Consider the following 17,827-nt stretch of genomic DNA (forward strand, 5'->3'; position numbering starts at 1 on the left):
ATGCAAAATGTCCAGGGTGATGCTGCTGATAAAATTACATCCCACTTCACACACTGGAGAGAAGAAAGAAGGCTGGAATGCCACAGCTCCCACTGCAGGTCCCAGCCAGATGGCAGAAGTGAAGCACAGAAGCTGTGGATGAAACTTTGTTTACTCTCCCAGATACTCACATCAGCAGTGCTTCAAAAGGAGGCACAAAATGCCTTTCAAGGGAGCCGGGTGGAATACACTCTCGATTGGGTAACCTTCCACTTGCAGCTACGGGCAGTGTAGGCAGGACAGACATTTTCCACTGCCCAGGGCACTGCTCTCCCAGAGAGGCTATGGATGGCCAGCAAAGCAGCTTTGCCAGCACGCAACTGAATGAACTCAGGGCTACAACTGTCTAAAAAAAAAATCAGTCATTTTTATCTTCAACTGTAAAGTCAGACCCTTGGCACGCCCATGAGTGCCTTTTGACAACAGTTAGGTTTTTGGTTCACAGCTTACCCCATCCAACACAAACACGGCTCTTTTCCATTTGCCTCCACATTCTTTCCAATGTTAAGCTCCACTCCAACTGGAGCAACCATACAGCTGAAATACTGCTGAATCTCACTTGCTATCTTACCACAAACTCTGCCTTCAGATTTTTTCATTACACATTTCTAAACACCTCCCCATGTTACAACACACTTGAGACACTAAACAGGCGATCAGCAAATACTTCCCCATTCCATTCATATCCAGACCAGAACATTAATAAATAGAAATATACGATATGATTCTATGCCACCAGTAGTGATTTGTTTTCTTCCCCACATTCTCAGGGACTATTTAAACCTGAATCTTTTGTATGGCAGCTGACGTTACCTGGTTTATTCTCTCCCAGCTCAAACACTCCCACTGCAGACTGAAAAGGACAAATTTTCCAAGGCAGCTCAGCATGTTAATTACAATCCAATCACCGCCGCTTTGATCAGCCATTCCTTTTTCAGGACTTCCAGACAGGTGTTTTGTGGAACCAAAATGCCAGCTCAGTGATCAAAATTATTACAAGGTGGCTGATAGAAGGTAACTCAGTAGCATTTAAAAACAAAGAAGAAACCTATCAAACAAGGTTACAGTTGTATTTTAATGCACATTTTGCTTTTAACAGCAATTTGCCAGTTTAAACAGCATAGAGCTTACAATGCTTAATTAGTGAAGAGGTTACAGTGCTTATAAAGTCGTATCTAAAATATACCTTATTTATTCTCTATTGAACAACATTTTAAAGACGGTCTATAATTACATGCTATACAGTAGCAGCATGTTCACACCACTACAATTAAGGCCGTGTCTGCATTCTCATCTTGGACCTTCTTCGGGGGTTTGAACACATCAGCCATAAAATTACAATGCGGTTTGAAGAACAAAAACGACACATCCAAGATCTCAAATCTTGTAGCAACTTCAGTCAAATAACAATAACAAATAAAAACACACATAATAAAGGACTCCACCCAAAGGTATTTTGGATGATTGCTGCCTTTGCAAGACACACTCAAAATTTCCAAAATGAAATTTAAAAGGTAGCTGACAGCACAGCCTGATCGTGTTTAGATAATCTGAGTGCAAAGTGCTTTAAAGTCTGTGCCACAAATGCACAACCACCACTTCTCACATACTGCACACATTTTAACGTACACAAGGCTTAGATGTAAATATTTAGACTGGCATTAAAAGCAGCTCTATCACCGAGTGATGAACACAAACAACTCGTCTCCAGCTGTACACACTTACTGGTCAGGATGAAAGTGAATCGTTCACCAAGTCAGCACAATGACTGAGGTACCGTGTTTTTCTCTGGTTAGGATAAGAACCAACATCTGCATTTTTATGCCACTTGTACCTTGATAATCCAAGAGAGACTCACCAAGCTGAAACCATTTGTTCAAGTGAAGAAGGCAGATCAGGCCAAATACTGCACAGAAAGGACGAGTTTTTGTTCTTAGCGGGATGCCAGAGCCTGCCTATGGAAACTCTCTTCATGCTCAAAAGGTTTCTTTGCGTTATTCATTAAATGATTTTTATTATCACACGGCCTGATTAAAAGCAAGTCTTTATAGAGTCAGGAGCCTGCTGCAACGTTCTACATCAGCTTAAAGTCAAGATCATCTACAAGTGCTTCTTTGAGCTGTTACCAAACACAAGAGTGCTTTTTGGTGCAGAACTGTCATGGAACCTTAATAAGCTGATGGAAGAGTGGAGCTGCAGAACCAAGCTCCAAGAATCAAGTATATAATTTGATTATCATTTTCACACTTTTCCAATCAACAAATTTTCCTTCTCATGGCCAATGTTTTTGGAAGCACTCCAATGCATACTTTTCAGGCTTTGGATAAGTGTGTAAGACTGAAAAAGAGTTTCCTATTTCAAGCTCTGTGTACATTGCATATACATACCTATTAATAAAAGCTTGTCTGAACATCTATTTGTTCTTTGGACCAACTCCAGTCTCCGTAGGTGACTGTAACATTTCTTATAAACCTTTCATAGAAGATTTAAAAAATATACTTCATGACAAACAACGAACCAGCACATTAAAACAACATTAACACAGAAATAGGAGGAAAACAAAGCAGAGACATTTCACACCAAATTCACTGCTGACATAGGCTGGCAGAACCTTCTTCAGACCTCCTTTCTGCCTTCTTGCGCTGTTGCTTTTGTCTCAGGATCTTAAAAGGGAGCTGCAAAGCCAACATGAAGAAACTCCACGCCCATGACCACGGGCCACACTAAAATCCTTCTCAAGAAGAGAACAGATTTAGCGTAAGACCCGTTTCAGCTTTATCCTATTGGACTTTCTGTGCATAGGCACCTGTAAAATAAGGGCAACAGTATCTCTACTTCAGAAAGTTGCTATGAGAACAAATGTATTTGAGTGCCAGGACCACAGTTACAGCAAAAAGGGCTACTTCAGTACCTAAGATACAGCTTTTGTCTTCCCTGCAAACGGACCAAGGAAAAGACAAGAACTATCAGGAATAGCATTGGTAATGGAGGTCTTTCTGACACTATATGGTAGTGGCTGATTAAGTTCAGTAGAATAAAGTTTCATAATAAAAAAAACCCTAATACATCCCAACCCCCTGCTATGGGTTGGTTGCCGCCCACCAGCTCAGGCTGCCCAGGCCCCACCCAACTCAGCCTTGAACTCCTTCAGGGATGGGGCATCCACGGCCTGCTCCTGCACCTCACCACCCTATACAGTAAAAACAAACTGAATTGCACCCTGTTACTCAATACAAAAAGTAATTTCAGAGAGTTCGTTCACATCTGATGATGGTCCAAAACAAATCCATATCCAAGCACGTGTATCATTTGTTCCAGAAGAAAAAAGAGCAAAGAATTTCCTGCCTCGGTTTCCACTTCTGTGTGCTGGATATGTGACACTGGACACAAATCACAAACAAATGAAATGATACAGCAATAAACTACACAATTCATACTAAGCCTCCTCATCTGTGATGTGAATGATAGTGCGTTAATAGGCGGAAATCAGTTACTTATTGCATCAAGGCCCACTTGCAATCCATGTATTTCTTAAATGTATTACTAGCTATCATCAGGTAAAGAGATCTTCATTCCTAAGTCTGAATCCCATATTTTTCACTGAGCTATTAAGAACAAATTCCTCAAAACTTTCAAGATAAAGTGAAGCAGAAGTTGCAGCTACAGAAACATAGTGCAAAGGTTCAGTTTGGCACTGCAACATTATGGACAGACAAGAAGTTACGGTAAACTCAGTTTAGATTTGGAAAAAAGAATCCTATAATTGAACCAACATTATCAAATGTATTGCATACTATTGTAACTTCACAGTAATCAAAAATCAGACATTAAGGTTTCTATAGAAGCAGCAATCACAGATTGCAGTAAAATATACCACTGAAGGGGAAAAAAATTGCATTTTGGCAATTTCATAGTCAAGTGTTCCTTATGCTCCTCCAACAGTCATTTGTCAGATATTTTCCTGTTTTAAAGGTGCATACTGTTTCTCCTCAGTCCTCGTGAGACTTCTCTGCAATGACCTTGCATTCATACTGAAAAACAGAAATTGGCAAAACAATAATAATTATGTACATAACTAATAAAAAAAGGCTATGAAGGGGAATTTTCTACAGTATAAACTGAAATAGCTCAACTTACTACTTTACCCAGTTAAGCTTGGTCTCCCTAAGTTCTAAGCAAACAGTGCTGGCTGTGATTTCTGTCTCCGTGAGCAGCAGAAATAGTACAGACTAAGGAGTGGTTTGACTTCTGCCCGAACACTGGTGCTCTCATTTAGCTTCTGAGACAAAAGCATGCACCCCAGCATACAGAGCAAAGCAATGAGCCACGTTCCTATTAAAAGCACTGATGGCTCACTAACCAAATCAAAAAGCAACTATTACCAGTTTGTACCTCATCCTGCAGCCCAAGTTCAAATAACTGATTGGTATGTACAAAGGAAGCAGGGACGTGGAGATCAGAAGTATCACTAGAAGGCAGTCAGTCCTCCCCCACACTTACCATTGCCAGCTGCCGGCCGATATTGCCCATCGTTATTCCACCAGCAAAAAATATACATGGCAACCAGGAACGAACATAAAGGAAATCTGGTGATGTATATCTGGAAAAGAACAGTTTTTTAGCTCAAACTTGTGCCATACATAGAGGAGAATTCTTCAATCACAGGAAACAAATCTATAGGCTTAAGTTATAGACACTTCAACTCAAAATGCTACTATTATAGAAACGTAATTGCTTAAAGTAAGTAACATTGTTGATAAAAGCAGCAATTTTACTGAATTAAGCAACTCCTAACTGAAAGTCTTAATACAGAGCTTTCACAAACGTATTTTACTCCCCAAATTAAGTTCTGACTGTTTTACAATTCACATCAAATTCAGCCCCTTCAGTTATTCTGACTTTGTATTACAGATTCAGGATACTACTAGCTAGCCTCAAAGAAATAAATACTTACTGATAAACTCCATTGTAGACCAGAAGCTGTGACACCAATGTGGCCAGGAAAGCAATTCCTACTCCAAGACCAAAGCCACTTCGTGATCTATCAAACGTCCACCATAACCCAATTGACAGAGCTGCTAACGTGAGAGACAACTGGATATTGTTGGCAAAATCCACTTTCTGTGTTAATTGTTAAGGAAAAGCTTGGAAATACCAAATACAAATGTAAAGTAGTTCTCTTGGTTCTGTTCATCATACTTTAACGTAACAGTTTTTCCCACCATAAAAATACAGCAGTAGCTGTATCTGTTACCACGCACCTAAGATGAAGAAGGAAATAAGCCTTTTAAATGTTGCCAACATATCGGGAAACAACTGAAGGCTCTTCTTCATGTTTTTAGTGTCTTAGTACTGTAAAAGAGCCAGGACTATATACTTGCCAAATAACACCACAGTTTCAGATGCAGAAAAAAAAATGCAAATTAGTACTGTTCAGAATAAGGACTTGCCATCCTTTTCTGCTCCTCTATTTCACTACACATAAAATCTTAATTCTGCCATTAGACTCCTTTAAATGGCAGAGATTTACTGGAGGGGAAAAAAAAAAAAAAAAAAGATACTTGTCACTCTTTCTTCTATTATGTTTAAATGACATGGTACTTTGCATTCAGCAAAACATTAAATGCTTTCTTAAAAATGAAATGTAGATAATACTAACATGAAAGTATTCAACACTGAGTATCAGATTTATGAAAAATGTAATAATGACTGAAGCTATTTGTATTATTTCACCTTCCTCAAAATGTTTTGGAAATACCAACTCATCCTCGCTATTTGTTTCCAAGAGAGAGTGCTGAAAAGGAGGCTGATGAGTTTCTAAAGTCTGAAAGCAAATTTGTGGGATGAAAACATAAAATCACTGTCCTACTTTCTCACAACAGCCTGGAGGGAGCTCAAGGAAATTAGATGTTCGACTAATCAGTAAAATTAATCAATTACAGGATAAAAAAAATCAATAGCATCAGAAAATATATCAAATGAACCAAAGCCACACCAAATATGGTAATGTGCAGAGCCAATAATAAACTAAAAAGACAGCTTTCTGGAAGAGCTGTCAAGGAGGAAACACAGACAGTACATTAATGTTATTCTGGAATTTTTGTAACAGCTGTTATAAAACCGCAAGGTTTGTTGCAAATAACTTGAACCATGTGAAAAACGCTGTCAATTCTTTCACATTTCTCCAAAGCAACAAAGTTGTATTTGCTCACTGAGCAGGTATAGTCCAAGGCTGATGAGAACTACAGGACTACATCAACAAATCTTTGACAAAAAGAAAACAAACAAGGTCTGTGAGAGACACCACGAATGACTCAACCTCAGCAGCCCCAGCTTGTCTGGCCATGCTGGATTGGTTTTGCTCCCACAAGCCATCCTTGCAACAACAACAAAAATATCTAAGGGCCACCTCAGTAAGAGCTCTGTCAGCTCTCACATCATTCACAGAACCTGTGCTCTTTTCCTGTAAATCAGGAAATTCAGTAGCCTCTTTTAGCACTCCCACCACACACTTCTGCTGTGCTGGAGCTGACAGTGAAAGGAATGAGCTCCAGAGAATACAAACATCCTTTCAAATCAGTTTATACCACAAGAAAGGTAACTATCCTCTCAGCATCGAGGCTACATCTGTGGAATGGGGTAACACCTGAAAAATGCAGTTTCATTGGAACATAGGATACAGCGCTGGCATGATTTATTCCCACAAAGACTGCTACACACCGCATTACACTGGACCATTCTCTCTTAAATTTATGTGGCTCTCCCAGATGTCTGTCCATGCATGGGTACAATAACCCAATCACAGCTGTGGAAACATGAAAGAAGAAAGGCCAAAAAAATTAAAGCTCCGGCAATGCTCAACCAAAACAAAGACTAGCTTGATTTCGTCAACTGCTGTAACCAAAACAAATCTTTTAAGCACACGAATCAAAACACACATGGCAAAACAAGCACACACATAAAAAAATAGTAATTTAAACAATTTCATATTTTTAACAAGCCCTGTAGAACTGTTCAGCAGCATCTTCAGGCACGGCAGCAGAAGACTGTAAGACTGAGCCAACCGGAGAGTATCTAAGAGCTCTGCACCCTACCAGAGTCTGTGATATCTCAAAGGAGTTCAAAAAGAGTAGCAATAGCTTGCAGGCTGACACTTGTGAAAGCCTCCATATCAAATGTACACATTAAAGTAACTGCAAAGCAAACACACCACAGTAAGGGAGGAGTGTGATCTGTAACGTCAATATTTGGTGTCTTCCTTTGTTGCTTTACAAGCAGTTTTTGTTTGGGTAGTGTTTTTCTTTTCTTCAATGTTACTATGAAGACTCCAAGTAAGAATGAAAGCCATTAGCCCATAGTAGCCGATGAATACAGAGAGCACTTCCAAGGAACTGCTCTTTGAACATTTCTTCCTAAATTTATTCTGCATTGCAGTTGCAGCTAAAAAGACTGTTACCAACACAGCTGAGAATTAATTCTGTTCCTTAATGTCAAACTGGTGCAGCAGGAGGGAGGGAGACTGAGAAATCAGTATGGATTGTAATACCCTCCATTTGGCATGCTTTCACAGGTGTGTTATGGCAAATGCTCTTTATTTTGCCAGAGAGGAACCTGGTCTCCAGCATTCATGAAAATAAACGAGTAAAGCTAGAGAGGAAAACAAATTCTCCATAAGCAATTTTCTTGCCAAAGTCACCAGGCCAAAATGATGACTAATAACAGGGAAGAATGAAAGATTATCTCTGAAAGCAGTCTCCATTGCCACTGATCGTAAATATGCAAAGTATCTTTATTTTGTTCATAACAATAAACCACACCGCAAAGAAGCATTCACATCAGTTCCAGGAAGGCTGTGCAAGTCAAAAAGGTAACAAAGCAGATGAATTATCAGCATTTACCATAGAGACTGTGTACATGCATGCTAGCAATGGGGATAAGGAAAGAAAATGGGGAAAAAAAAGTCTGATAATGAAAGAAACAACTCAAAGTTTATCAGGAGTCACTTCAGCTGGGGGGGGGAATAAATCAATTAAGTTCTGATTTTAAATCAGGTGGTTTTAAAGCAGGTAGTACAAATACGTAGGAGGCGACTGCATTTTTACAAACAACATCCAGTCTTGTCATCAAAACCACCAACACATGAGAAGCCTTTTTACTGCCCCGTACACAAAGTATCATTACTTTACCAGACACGTTTGCCTGGACTGATGGAATCAGAGGGCTATTTGGAGGATTTCCTTTCAAATCATTTTTCTCTATGCTATATCTGGGCTGTACTGTTTCAACAAGCTATCAAAAGGAAAGCAACTAGATGAGTAGAAAAACAATAAACTTACACATTACCATCATTAGTATCAACTCAAAAGCTCATTTATTGACTCACATTGATACCCACAGAAGTGAGCTTCTCAATCTTACCAGAACTATCTCCAGGCAGATATTGCCTTTACTGTGAATGTTCACTAAATCAGAATCCCTCAATCCTGGCTGCTGAAAGCATTCCCTTGGTGAAGTTCAGAACTGACCCATGTGATCAATAATCTTCAGAGCCATGCAGAAAGCCCAATCCCACCATACTTGTAACACAGAATACTCCTTTTGACGCTTGAAGATGAAAGAAAAAGGGCTATTTCTTACTGCCTACAGCAGACAACTCACTTAAACTAGCTCCCAAACCACACAGAAAAGCCTCTACTCTCTAAGTGATCAAGGGAGAAACAGAGCATGTTCACATCATCTGATCCAATACACAGATCTAACTGAGGTGCTCTGTGCTGTAACGCGCTGCTACAACTGCACACACCACATATCTTGCCTGAACTCCCTGAGAAGCAGTCAGGCCCTGATTCCTACAGAGATAAAGCAATGCCTCAAACTGAACTGAGGAACAAATGGAAAGCTGGAACACAAAATGGAGCATTACTCAGGATGCTTCACTTTGCTTGAAGCAAGCTGCAGCACGGAGCACCATCTGATAAACCCAATACCTGCAGAACACACTGCTGTCATGCAGCCCTGAAGTTACACGTTGCACCACCTTCTGAAATCTAATAAAACTGTACTCTAACCCAGCAGAAATACAAAGGTTTGTGTTACGCTAACAAAATCAGAGCATAGCAGGTTAATAGAGCAAACATTTTTGCATACATATATGCCTATCCGTGAATATTCAAGATGGTTGGGATAGCAACAGAAAGAGCAACGTTGCTAGAAGACACATTTTTCACTACCACATCTTTCATGTGAAGGTTTTTCTAACCATAACTCCCTACGCAACCTTTCATCTCCATGCCAGGCATACAGACACAACTGAACTTACCTGACGCTGTGCCACAGCAAGGTGGGACCCACCAAGCTGAGGAGAAGATGCTTGTGATCACATCAGGGGGGAAGAGAGTAACATTTCTCTGGATCTGAAGCAAGTTTAACACTAATGCAAGAAATACGCCAATAAAAAACAGCACTATACCACGAATTACCAAATTCATGCCACGACTGGTTACGGATGAAATGTATGGACCGCTCTTTTTTGGTAATGTTGGCTTTGCATCATTTTCTGCCATGACTTCTTAAGGTCTCAGAGACATTCGACAGGCTCACTGAGGAAGATTCACTTGTAGATGGGATTTTAATTAGGAGATACCCAAACCCTGAAAAATAATAAAACAAGGGTGAAAAATACAGATAGAAGAAACATAAAAATATACGTATTTCTCCTAAACAAGAGATATTTCACTGACTTTTCTCAAGAAGGCAATTAGTTCTTTGAGAGCAGAAGCAACCAAAAATGCCTCATGAAGAAAACAAGTTTTACAAATAGCTGTCCACTAAGAGACAACATGGGATGGGATAAGTAGGAATGCAAAACTACGGTGATAAGAGAAACAAAACTGATATCAGATGGGAGATAGGCTTGCCTCATAGCAACAATAAATTTTGTTGTGTAAAGGAGGGAAGCAAAACATCTGGAGATTATGTAATCCAGAAGCACGTAACACAACCCTCAGCTTTGAGACAGCCACAGGGGTTCACGAATCTCTCTTCTTGAAGAGAAGCCAGAAAACATTTCTCAATTGGAATGAAAGACCTGAGAGATATTTTTCAGTCAAAACTTCAGCAGTCCCGCAGTACATCAACTTATGTAACATCAGATACAGAGCAAGAAACTTGGCTCACCGGAGAAGTAACCTCAGACAAAACCAAAATAACACATGTTTTGTAAAAGGTATCATACATGATTATGTACCTGAATTGTAAATAGGCACAAAACAACCTCAGAGCAAAGGGAAGAAGGAGCTCCACCTGCCCATGCTTAGGATAGCTTTCTATATGAGTAACTGCAGGCACCACATGAATGGCAGATCTCCCATCCCAGCCCCTCTTTAAAAGAAAAAAATACTGTCAATCAAGAGCCTTGTTATACACGGATTCAGTGCCACACTCATGTATAACAACAGTTTTGACGGACAGCTTAGCCACCTGGAACCTATAAAAAAAAAAAACAAACAAAAAAAAGCCCTGACAATGTTTTTAAATCTGGAGCTGCCAACTGGTGGCGGATCCTGTTAACTCTTACTTATGGCCATGCAGATGGAACAGGAGCTGCAGCCTTCCATGCCAGCTGACCCATAAGGACAGTGCAGAGGCAGCCCCACACTTTTGCTGACCCAATGCCAAAAGGCATGGGAAACACATCTGGGCTAGTTAAGGCACAGTAGATAGCTCCAACAAAGATGTGAGGCCATCCTGCAGCATCCTCCAGCACTATTCCTTCCAAGAAGCAAAGCAAAAAAGTGTTCAAATCACATGCAACTCTCTGCTGGCAGCTTGGGAAAGCAGCAGTCCTCACAAAAAACACAAGAGCTCTTCTGCCTGGATGCTTCTGAATGGTATTTGTAATCACAAACACGTCCTGGTGAGGCAGAGGGGGAAGAGGGCAACCAGGGCGCCTGGTTCTGAGTCAGCAGCCTGACTCATGCTGAGCATTGAGATGTCTGCAGGCGGGCTGGCATCTGCAGCGTGCTTCCTTCCAGCAAAAAGGAGGTGCTCCAGGTTTTGCTTTCCCCTCCTCCGGATGGCACAGTGGCAGAGCAGAGATAATACATTTAGCCTCCAGGAAAGAAAGCAGGGAATGGCAAACAAATCACACCTTCAGCTGAGAACCTTCCCCGCCCCGGGAACTTTGCCCACAGATGATGGCAGGAATATACACAATTCTCAGGGGAAGTCTTATAGCTACATGATATCAGAGACACTTCTTATCTCATTTCTACTTAGGAAAACAAACTAAACTGACTCTCTACTTTCTTCATTATCCCAACAGCTCCTAAGTCTGAACATTCCTTTTTCCATACTGAATGAACAGAGCTGATATATACAATTCCAAATGTGGATCTCTCAGCCTTGTACAAGGAAGTTCCCACTTTGTGTTGACTTAAGTTCTGCTGCAGCACACAGACTGCCTTTGCTTTATTGCACTCCCATTAAGTAGCAGCTCACATCCTGTGATCCATCACTACTCCCAAGTCTTTCCTTTCTCCTGTTTGCAGCCTCCTGTTTCTTAGTACCAGCTCCAAACCTTGCACATTAAATTTTATCCCACACACACTACTCTGACACTCAACAACATTCCATTTTTCCTGCACGATATCTGCCATCTTTGACCCTGCAAATATTTCCCAAGTCATCAGCAAACATCAACACTATGACCCTATTTTGTGCAAAGCCATCAACTAAAGCATTAAGCAAGACCAACTCAACTCCCAGTCTTTGAGGAAATCTATTAATAATTTCCCCGCAGCGATTATTTCCCTATTTTATAATCATCTCTTGATATCTCCCTCTAACAAGACTCCGCTTCTTGTAATTCTTTGAGTACAATAGTCTCCAACTTAATTAAGAATCATCAGCTGTCCCATGTGGCACCACATAAAATGTTTTACTTGCACAAAAATTGATCAGATCTTACATTTCCTGCCTCCCCCCCACGTCAGGGAATGGGATGCTGCCTTTTTTGCAGCCCCTGCAGCTGGAAGCCATTCGAGGCACTGTAGACTCCAGTTGGACTTGTACTATGAGGCAAACAGCTCTATCAGCACAAGGACACTTGAGGTGGACAAACGCTAATGAATGTGCTTGGAACAAGTAATGCCAGATCTCCAATTAGTATGACATGGTGACTTTTGCCCCAGTTTCGCACCCTACACACGTCGTTTCCATTTAGTCTATTATAGATTCTGAATTTTCTCTGTTGACTGGCTTCTGCCATACCACAGACAGAGAAACTGAGGAGAAGACAGAGGTATCTGATGACCAAACCCAATGACAGTGCTCTTCGCAGCCTCTGACAGTCTGGATATAAGACTGTCAGGCAGAGCACACACTTACACATCAAAATATTTACTGCTGCTTCTTTTAATGTAGATGAAAATTAAGATTTCTAAAGACATCAACTCCTTCTTCTGGGCTGGTAGCCGGTGATCCACCTTTCAAGCTCTACATCTAGCACAGGGTTTCCATTGAGATAGAATACTCTATCTATGGAACCAACACTACTTCTGAACCTTTGTCTCTTGAGAACCAGCATTTGAAGCTACAGAAGCACTCAGGAAGATACAGGCCGGCAGGCACACAAAGTCTCCACTCTCCCTCTTTGGTGGCACACAGCCCCAGCCCAAGCTTTTTAGCACACCAAACATAGAAGCTGAGGGAGCCAGGTATGGTCTGCAGGGCAACTGCACAGTGTCCCATCTTACAGAGTTAATAAGAAAAATCACCACCCCTGACTTCTTAAAACATTCAGTCACTTAACTAGTTTATTATTAGAAGATCCATCCTGCAAATACTCCCCAGTGCTCCATGAGCTCAAAAAGAGCGTTGTTGGCTCACAATGCTTCTCACCCGGTAAGATGCACTACAAAACAGCTCAGCACACCGCAAAGAAGGGATGTATTGCAGCAGGTGGTGAAACAACGGGATACCACCACCACCACCTGTGCCCTAGGAGAGGCAGGGAGCCCGGCAGTACCAACCCTACTGCTCAGGGCACTGTGCTGGGCAGCCCACCGTTCAGACACCACGTCAAGCTCCCGCGGGCAGCGCTGACACCTCGAGGCACGTTACGAGGCCCAGCCGTCCGACAGGGCCCAGCCCGCAGGCAGCAGGCCCGGCTGGGGGCTTGGTGCTTCCCGGGGGGGGCCTCTCCCTGCGGCAGCTCCAACCCGAGCTCCTCCACTCCGCGCCCTCCCTCAGCGGCCGCCCCACGCCGAGCCCCGCGCACCCCAGCCTCAGCTCTGAGCCGCCCTCGGCCTCCACCCGGCACAGCCCAGCCGCCCCCCTCGACACGAGCACCGCCGTAACAGCCCCGGCACTCACTCGGCCTCCGCCATCTTCTCCTCCCTCGCCAGTCCCCGCCCCGCGCAGCCTCCGCAGCCTCCCGCCGGCGGGGGCGGGCCGGGCCGGGCGCTCCGAGTGGCGGCCCGCGGGGCGGAGGGCCCTGAGGCGTTGGGTTGCGTGGTGCTCCCGTTCCTTGCGGTCTCTCGCCATCATGTTTGCGTGGCAGCCAGCCCTCTGCCCTCAGTGTGTGGTTGGTCTTATAACACAGAACGCAGAAAGCAGCACGCGTGCCATGAGTGTTTCACTTCTAAGCGAAAATGTGAAAGATTCAGCGGTGGTTAAAGTGTACAACTGGGACGGACTGCCAAAGTAAATGGAAAGAGGTGGGCCTCGGGCTTCCTCTGACATGGTTACAGAGCAAACTGCAGGAGCGGAATGTGGAAGATGAAATACTTCTTATAAGGCTAACGCTGCTCCCCGAGCCCAGCTGTCTCGAGCACCTGACTGCAGGGAGTTGCACATGTGCTTCACTTTATTGATGAAGGCAAAAGGAGACACAGCTCATTACTCCAGAAACCACGTTTTCATCACCAATTTGTGGTCTCTTGGGAGGAATGTGAAGCAGGCAACAATCTGCTTTAACCTTTCTTCACAAGTAGACGAGGCCTAACAATAAACAAACGTCATTTATTGTATACGTGGGGAGATAAATTGGAGCATAATGCTGCTGCGTTCATTACTACATTTATTTCTGTATCATATTTATTATTATTCCTCGCTGAACTTTTTCTGTTCTCATTGCACTGATATTTAATGCAATTTAAAAGTGTTTGCACACAGCCTTCATCCAGGCTTTCATTGCAAATGCTTTGCTGAGCTCTCCATATTCCCAGGCTGATTCACAGAGGTTCAGTGCAATGCAGGTCCCATTTCCAGCCCTGGGTTAATGCTTGGATAGGTTGAAATTTGTTACTGTGTTTACTACAACTGTGGTATAACAGTATCTTCAGTGATAAGTGTAGTTTCTCTGTGCTGATACGTTCTGAGAAACACTGCCAGAACATAGATAAAGGAGAGCATATGGATCTGTAATAGACATAATAAAAATGGGAAAGGAAGAGATTTACAGCAACAGAAACCCATTGTGGTTTGGATGAGCAACGAATGAAGTTTCAGATCATTCAGCTTTGGTTTCATCTAATTTCCTCAGTAACTCCTACTGAGCTACTTGCCTGAGGCAGAGTGAAGGGGACCAGAACTGTGGGTCCATGTGGGAAAGCCTGACAACAGAAACTTGGTGTACATGAAGTGTGAGCATTAGAAAGCCTGGCATATGTGGATGGTGAGTACAAATGATGGCTTTCTTTTCCCCCCTTCTCTTGACATATGTATTGCCATGTGATGATTTGTCTGTCAATAAGATTGGGTTAGCTACAGCAGGGCCTATAAGATTACAACTCTTATAAAAAATAAGCTGATCACGTATGAAGTATTAACTATTTTAGCGGAAAGTTATTAAATGTGAAAAAAACAAACAAACAAACAAAAAAAAAAAACCACCACAAAATAGTATTGGTTTAAAACTGCCATTCCAAGAACTTTATTGACATGGCCAATATGAGCTAAAAATTAGCTAAAGACTTAGTCCTTACACCCATCCGGTTATGCTAGAGGGAACAATGTTTGCACAGAAATGAGAGGAACGAGAGGGGAAAGTAAAGGAAAGTGTCTGACTAGGAAATTAACAAAATAGATACATCAGCAGATAGATAGTTTTGCAAGCAAACAAGGCAGGCATGACTGGCAGAGGAGTATCATTTGCTCTGCCTTTGACTGGGATTGCTATGGAATATCATGGGAAAAGCATTTTTTCTGGAAGCAATACGGGGCTGTTCATTGTGCTGGCCGCAGAGCACGACAATACAGCATATTCTGGATTTAATTTGGGGAAATAAATATTTTGTGGATATGATAAATCTGGCAATGGAAAGCACCGCAAAGTCCATACAGAGCAGAGGAGCAGCCACGTATCTATAGAAAATTGGAATTGCGCTCATATCCCTTAACAGCTACTTATAGAAGCTGGTGTTTTGTTAGGGCTCATGTGGGCTGGTTGCATGATTCAAGACAAGACTGCCTACCTGAGGGTGTGGGACTGTCAATGAAAGGCAGTGGATGAGAAACACTTAAAGAACGGGTGCACTGATCCTGAGTATCTCTGGCATCCCTTAGGCAGGACACTTTGAGCGTGAGCTGTGCAGGATGGCTGACAACTGCAGTGTCGTAACATCAAAACCCATCTTCTCCTTATTCCAAGTTCCAGACAATGGCACTGAGTACCGCTGTTACTTGGGGCCTTTTGCTACTACTGCAAAAATAAAGTTGTAAATTACAGATTTTTTTATTTATCCAAAAATTCTTCAGGAATATAAATCCTCCTTCAGAGCCTCCTTGGAAGCTCTCCATGCATATAGAAGGCTTCTAGAAGGCCTTCAGAAATGAAGAATTAAAGAACTGGTGCCTTTTATTTCACCAGCTGAGGCTGCTGTCTTGTCTCTTTTATTATCTCCAAAAGAAGGCATAGTAGCCATCCTCGTTAGCACACAGCTGGGTCACAGGCACCACTCAATGGCTGACAAGTCCTGCAGCATATGGAAGGCTCCTTATGCACAAAGGGGCAGTGTACTGTGAATGAGTCCGGGGTCTTGGCAAGAACACAGCACACAGAGAACTTCCATAAGATTGATTTTCCAATAGGGTTGGCATTTTAGAGAGGGAAGGGAAAAGGAGACAGCAGCAACACGAAACCATCAGATCGCATGCATTCTTACATATGAAAAAGGCTTCTGCTTATCTCAGGGTAGCAACAGGATGCACAGTTCCAGGGCTGATATCAAAGGCATGTTTTCGTTTGCGTTATTTGTTTAGCCTCTTGCAAAAGATGCTGGGCTGTCAGCTCCAGAGGCTAAAGTCCTTTGTTTATCTTCTGAAAGGTGCAGCACGAGTTTCCCTGTATCACTGTGCCAGTGTGGCTCTGCCCTGATCTGCTTTCCCCACTCATTCAATACTTGCTAAAATAGATACCTAGGGAGTATGTGCTGCCAACCATGGTCATGGTTCCTGCGATATGGAGCCCAGCCCACTCGGAAGTTTACTGAGATAACCTCACCGCATCACATGCCAGAGAGCTTCATGCAGCTGTAGGACTATGGCATGTAAATAAGATATTGAAAATGCAATGCGAAATAACCCTCATCATGTTAGAATACATCCAGCTATGGGATTTAGAAATTAAAGATTTCCTGTCATGTTGTTACAGTGCCATACAACATCTAGATTCAGTAGACAGGCTAAACAAAACCGGGACATTGAACTTCATCAAGATGTTGTTTCTGCAGTGAAAAATTCTGGTCGGTAGCAAAGGCAGTGGAGAAACTGAAGGTATGCATGGAATATATATGGGTATGTTCCAGCTCTAGGTGTGTGTGTCAGAAGTGTGTCATTAGCTGAAAGTGAAAATAAGGTCAGTGCAGATGAATTAGTATATGGGAAAAGGGCAAGAAGGAAATTCATGTCAAATCAAGTTAAAAATAGGTGGCTGAGTGGGTAAAAACAGTATGAGAAATGCAAACAGGAAAAGTGCAATGTCTGAGAATTAAAGCAGTCCTGCACAGAAAGTTAAAGCATTTCATGAACTGGATTGAAAATATTTTACATGTGTGTGGCACTGAAGGTAGAAGGAAGTGGTTTCTCTATTGATGTGTTTAATGTTTGTTTTGGTGCTTTCTAATTTCTAGATGGCTATGAAATTCAGGTCCTTTCCCTTTCTCTTTATCTCCTTCTTAATCCATTTATGGAATCTCAGATCCACAAGGAAGCAAAAGACTCTAGCAATGGCATTTGGAAAGCTCCAAGTATCACAAGACTTGCTGAAAGTCATAAGTGAACAGTGGCAATGGTTATTGCACCTGATAATACTGACCTTATTTCAATTTACACTCGGTTTGTAGGGATACAGACCTTATATTTATGCCTATTGAAAAGTGACAGCAACTAATTTTAACTGTTTTCAAAAGAGGGCAATAGCACACATCCTTATTTTGATAACCAGTATACTCATGTGCACTTCACAAACAAGAGAGAGCAGCAAGTTCCTCTGCAGCTGGTAGAGAGAAAATGACTCCCCCTGCTCATTTGATGGGTCTATTTTAAGTTTTAAAACATTATCATCTGGAGAAAGCTGCTGCTTTCCATCACCTGTTGCAGGGAAAAAAGATGCCAAACCTCATTTAGATGTGTAAGTTTTAGACCTCAGAATAAGGAGATAATGGTGTTATCCTGTGTAATTTGCTAAACAGTGCAGGTTATCTGGGTCAACACTGAGGAATGTTCATGTTGCAACCAGCCTTGGATTGCTGTATGGGGCAGCAGTCACTGCTGGCACTGACACTGC

At 42.1% G+C, this 17,827-nt stretch overlaps 1 protein-coding gene across 4 annotated transcripts; it reads right to left on the reverse strand.

Moving 5' to 3' along the window:
* Window positions 1-1,095: 1,095 nt before the first annotated feature.
* Window positions 1,096-13,455, reverse strand: INSIG2 (insulin induced gene 2). Of its 4 annotated transcripts, none has more exons than XM_015868738.3 (6): window positions 13,414-13,455; window positions 9,359-9,689; window positions 6,720-6,844; window positions 4,994-5,160; window positions 4,540-4,639; window positions 1,096-4,070 (listed from the first exon to the last, which is right to left on the reverse strand). In XM_015868738.3, exons 2-6 carry the CDS (start codon window positions 9,600-9,602, stop codon window positions 4,029-4,031), a joined length of 678 nt encoding a protein of 225 aa, XP_015724224.1. In that variant the 5' UTR covers window positions 9,603-9,689; window positions 13,414-13,455; the 3' UTR covers window positions 1,096-4,028. The 4 variants fall into 4 exon arrangements, with proteins under 4 accessions (XP_015724224.1, XP_085408510.1, XP_085408512.1 ...); XM_085552384.1 differs by having other exon boundaries at window positions 13,319-13,455; XM_085552386.1 differs by lacking the exon at window positions 13,414-13,455 and adding an exon at window positions 10,346-10,419.
* Window positions 13,456-17,827: the final 4,372 nt, after the last annotated feature.

Source organism: Coturnix japonica, chromosome 7 (assembly GCF_054131305.1).
Source record: "Coturnix japonica strain WE chromosome 7, WE-NBRP24, whole genome shotgun sequence".
NCBI lineage: Eukaryota > Metazoa > Chordata > Aves > Galliformes > Phasianidae > Coturnix > Coturnix japonica.